General features: G+C 49.2%; 1 protein-coding gene across 1 annotated transcript; it reads left to right on the top strand.

Moving 5' to 3' along the window:
- Nucleotides 1-288: 288 nt before the first annotated feature.
- LOC110902064 lies at nt 289-2,712 on the top strand. Its single transcript, XM_022148804.1, has 2 exons — nt 289-1,620; nt 1,693-2,712. Exons 1-2 carry the CDS (start codon nt 289-291, stop codon nt 2,710-2,712), a joined length of 2,352 nt encoding a protein of 783 aa, XP_022004496.1.
- The last annotated feature ends 2,290 nt before the right edge of the window (nt 2,713-5,002 follow it).

Below are 5,002 nucleotides of genomic sequence, written 5' to 3'. Positions count from 1 at the left end.
GGTTTAGGTCGAGTCTTAGTTTTATAAATTTAAAGCTTAGAAAGTCTAGAATTAGGGTAATTTAGTTAGTTTTATTTGACCCACATTTAGCACATCAAGTTTTTGGCGCCGCTGCCGGGGACTCTTGGCGATTGCGTTGATTACTTTGTTTGGACTTACTTGACATATTACGTGCTATTTGTTTCTTTGTTTGAGTCGTAGGTGTCTAAGTAATTTAGTGTCTTTTTATAGTTAGTCGAGTCGTTTAGTAGAGTCTTCTTACTTGTTTGCTTTCGGTTTTTGCAGTGGATGCCCCATACGCGCTCGCAGGGACCGCCGCCGTTGCTGTTTGCACTCAAGTCTTCCTTCTCGTCTTCTACGTCCGAGGTACGTGCTTCTAGCTCTACTTCATTTTCACAGTCCACCCCAGCTTTCGATTTTACACCAAAGTCTTCACCCCACAATTCCCCGCCACCCACCCGTCCACCTAGTCCACCACCCGTAGCTCACATGGCCCGTAGGACAGTTTACGACCAGGCTACCACCGGCTTCGCCGGTGGTAATTCCCCCATCACCCTTCCCGAGATCCCGAATGATCGCTCTTGGCAGATTCCATCCTACATTATGACCGCCATCACCAATTCCTGTCAGTTCCATGGTCGTGACGACGAGGATGCACCCGCCCATATCAATCGCATCACTCGTCTTTGCAGCACCTTCTCCATCGAGGGTGTCAATCTTGATGCTAGGTATCTTCAGGTTTTTCCGTTCTCACTTGCTGGACGCGCAGCCGTCTGGTTCGATTCCCAGCCTGCTGGCACTTTCACTACTTGGGCAGGCCTTCGCGATGCATTCTTAGCCAAGTATTTTCCGCCAGCCAAGGCATCTCGCCTTCGTGACCAGATCCACTCGTTTCGTATGGAGCCAGATGAGCCTTATCACTTAGCTTGGGAGCGTTTTCAGACCCTGATTACCCGTTGTTCTCGGCATGGTCTATCTGACTGGGCGTTAGTAGAGAAGTTCTACAATGGACTTACTCCTGAGATTAGGGCTCGTTTCGATACTTCAGCAGGAGGTCAGCTTATGGGAAAGAAGACAGTGGCGGAGTGCAATGATTTGTTTGAGAGTTTTGCCCACTCTGATATGGACTATAGCACTACCAGCAGGACTTCCATTCCTGTGCGTACCACCTCGGCCGGTCGAGGGGTAAACCAAGTTGGCTTGGATTCATCGGTAGCTGCTGCAGTCGAGAGAGCGAAGGAGGAGTTGAGGCAAGAGATGAGGCAGGAGTTGAATGAGATAAAGAAGAAAGTCGATAGGTGTGAGGTTTGTCGAGGAGGACATGATACTATAGATTGTCCTACGATCACTCTTGAGCAGGTAGAGTACATAGCCGGTCAGTCTAGGGGTCCCACGAATCCGTTCAATAATTCTAATTCCAACTGGCGCGGTAGTGGTAATTCGAGTGGTTATCGTTCGTCTGGAAATCCTCCTGGATTTCCATCTGGTCAGTATCTGAGTAGAGGGCCCGGTATTTACACGAATTCTGGTTCAAGGCAGTTTAGTGGGTCAGGTTCGAGTGGTCAGTTTATGAGTGGAGGACCGACTCAGGAGAGTCAGGGTAGTGGGAAGGCTCCTGAGGTTAGTACGAACAGGTTGGAGGAGATGTTCGCCCAGATGATGACGCGGACCGATGCGTTCATGAAAAATTAGGAGCAAACTAACAAAAACAACGAGCTTCAGTTCAAGAATCAGCAGGCCGCCCTCCTCGATCTTCAGAGGACAGTAGGCGGGCTTGCTAAGCAGTTACAGGAGCACCCGCCGGGTCAGTTTTCGGGAAACACTTTCACGAATCCCGCAAATCAGTCAGCGAAGGCGATTACGACCCGTAGTGGGAAGAGTTTGGGAGAGGTTGTGAGAGAAAGAGAAGTTGAAGAGGTAGAAGAGGAGGTCGATGAGGAGATCGAGATGGAGGCTCCAGGCAAGGTGCACACGAGGCTAGCCCCAGCAAGTACCGAACACGCCGAGGAGTCGCCAGTAGAGAAGAGAGTGGAGAAGCAGCCGACGAAGGTTCGGTCATCACCAGTGATTGATTATTCTCGTCTTACGTTCCCCGCCCATGCCAGGCAGCAGAAATATGCTCAGGAGTACGGGAAATTCCTCGAGATGTTTACTCAGTTGAAGATCAATCTTCCGTTCATCGAGGCCCTTCAGTCTATGCCTAAGTACGCAAAATTCCTTAAAGATCTTTTGAAGCGTAAGGAGAGAATCGGTGAGCTTTCGAATATTCCATTGACAGGAGGCTGTTCCGCGGTAGTCTTGAATAAGCTACTAGAGAAGTTGACCGACCCTGGCACATTCACGATTCCATGTCTCTTTGGGGGAGCCGTTACCCCTGCTCACGCCTTAGCCGATTTAGGGGCCAGCATCAATCTGATGCCATTCTCGTTGTATGAGCGACTTGGTCTAGGAGAGCTTACACCCACGCGCATGTCATTGTCCTTGGCTGACCGATCAGTCAAGTATCCTCGTGGGATAGTAGAGAATTTGTTGGTGAAGGTCGATAGGTTTGTGTTCCCAGTAGATTTCGTTGTGCTCGACATGGAGGCTGATGAGAGAGTTCCTATTATTCTAGGCCGTCCATTCCTTCAAACCGCAAAGGCGATCATCGACGTCTTTGATGGTAAGATTTCTCTTCGTGCGGGTGACGAGATTGTCACATTCGAGATATAGAGCGATGCAGCATCCTAGCGGCCGTGATGATGATGTTGGGCCGTGTCATTCCGTTTACTTTCTCAATTCATTCATATCTTGTTTCGACACGTGTCATAAGTACATTAGTGGAGCTGATTTAGTAGGCGAGGGAGTTGTTGACGAGCATTCTGAGGATGAGGTAGATGAGTTAGATGAGGTAGAGGAGGAGCAGTTAGATGAGAGTGATGAGTTGAGTGCTGAGCCTTTAGAGCTCGATGCGATTAGTGATGAGAGTACTCCTGTAGAGATTCCACCGCCTTTAGAACTTAAGGTTCTTCCTTCACATCTCGAGTACGCGTTTCTAGGAGCGAAGCCGAGTATGCCTGTCATCATTTCTTCGAAGTTGACAGAGGAGGAGAAGGCGAGGTTGATTGAGGTGCTTAGAGAGCACAGTGATGCGATTGCATGGAGGCTATCCGATATCAAGGGCATCAGCCCTACTTTTTGCACGCATCGCATTCTGATGGAGGATGTTTTCAAGCCTGTAGTGCAGCCGCAGCGTCGGTTGAATCCGAATATGCAGGAGGTAGTGAAGAAGGAGGTGATGAAGTTGCTGGAGTCTGGGTTGATCTATCCTATTTCTGATTCAGCTTGGGTGAGTCCTACGCAGGTCGTCCCGAAGAAAGGGGGGATGACGGTTGTTCTGAATTCGAAGAATGAGCTTATTCCGTCTCGTACTGTTACGGGTTGGCGTGTGTGCATTGACTATCGAAATTTAAATGACGCCACTCGTAAAGATCATTTTCCGCTCCCATTCATTGATCAGATGCTTGAGCGTCTCGCGGGTCAGCAGTTCTATTGCTTTCTCGACGGGTTTTCAGGTTATTTCCAGATCCCTATTGCACCAGAGGATCAGGAGAAAATCACTTTTACATGTCCATACGGCACATACGCGTACCGACGCATGCCATTTGGATTATGTAACGCTCCTGCTACATTCCAGCGTTGTATGATCGCGATCTTTCAGGATATGGTCGAGAGTTCGATGGAGGTTTTTATGGATGACTTCTCAGTGTATGGTAGTTCTTTCGATCAGTGTTTGACGAATCTTGAGAGGATGTTGAAGAGATGTGTGGAGACGAAGTTGATGTTGAACTGGGAGAAGTGTCACTTCATGGTGACTGAGGGGATTGTGCTAGGGCACAAGATTTCGCGAGCAGGTATTGAGGTTGATAGAGCGAAGATAGATACGATTAGCCAGCTCCCTCCGCCGACTAGTGTGAAGTCGGTTCGTAGTTTTCTCGGTCATGCGGGATTTTATAGGCGCTTTATTAGGGATTTTTCCAAAATCACTCGCCCCATGATGCGATTGTTGGAGAAGGACGTTCCTTTCGTCTTTGACGAGGAGTGCCTTCGAGCGTTTGAGTTTTTGAAGGAGAAGTTAGTGAGTGCACCGATCCTCGTGTCGCCTGATTGGAGCTTACCATTCGAGCTGATGTGCGATGCGAGTGACTAAGCAGTTGGTGCGGTGTTAGGGCAGAGACGGGAGAAGCATTTTCACCCGATTTACTACGCGAGTAAAACGCTGAATGATGCCCAGGAGAATTACACCACCACGGAGAAGGAGTTGTTGGCGGTGGTGTTCGCGTTCGATAAATTCCGATCATATCTCGTTCTTTCGAAAACCGTCGTGTTCACTGATCATTCTGCTCTGCGTCACTTGTTTCAAAAGAAGGACGCGAAGCCGCGTCTTATACGATGGATTCTGCTTCTTTCCGAGTTCGACATTGAAATTAAGGATAAGAAGGGGGCAGAGAATGTGGCGGCGGACCACTTGTCCCGCTTAGAGGATCCGAAGCGAGAGGAGATTCGTGAGGAGGCGATAGGAGATAGATTCCCTCACGAGTCTATTGATGCTGTCACGGCAGGAGCCGTGGATCTCCCGTGGTATAGCGATATAGCCAATTATTTGGCCGACGGGTTTGTGATGGAGAGTTTGAGTTTGCAGCAGAAGCGGAAGCTGACGAGGGACGCTAGGAAGTACATTTGGGACGATCCCTATCTCTTCAGGATAGGTGGTGATCGATTTTTGAGGAGATGCGTTAGTAGAGAAGAAGGTGCGGGGATCCTGAGGCACGTACATGAGGGATTGACTGGAGGACACCATGGTGCGCATGTGACCGCACAGAAGGTGTTTGATTGTGGTTTCTATTGGCCGACAGTAGTAGACGATGCGGCCGAGTTTGTGAGAAAGTGTGACCGGTGCCAGCGGACCGGCAACATCTCATCCAAGGATGAGATGCCCCAGAATCCTATTCAAGTGTTAGAA

Source organism: Helianthus annuus, chromosome 8 (genome assembly GCF_002127325.2).
Source record: "Helianthus annuus cultivar XRQ/B chromosome 8, HanXRQr2.0-SUNRISE, whole genome shotgun sequence".
Taxonomy (NCBI): domain Eukaryota; kingdom Viridiplantae; phylum Streptophyta; class Magnoliopsida; order Asterales; family Asteraceae; genus Helianthus; species Helianthus annuus.
The sequence above is the reverse complement of the archived record's forward strand: the minus strand, read 5'-3'. Positions and strand labels throughout refer to the sequence as shown.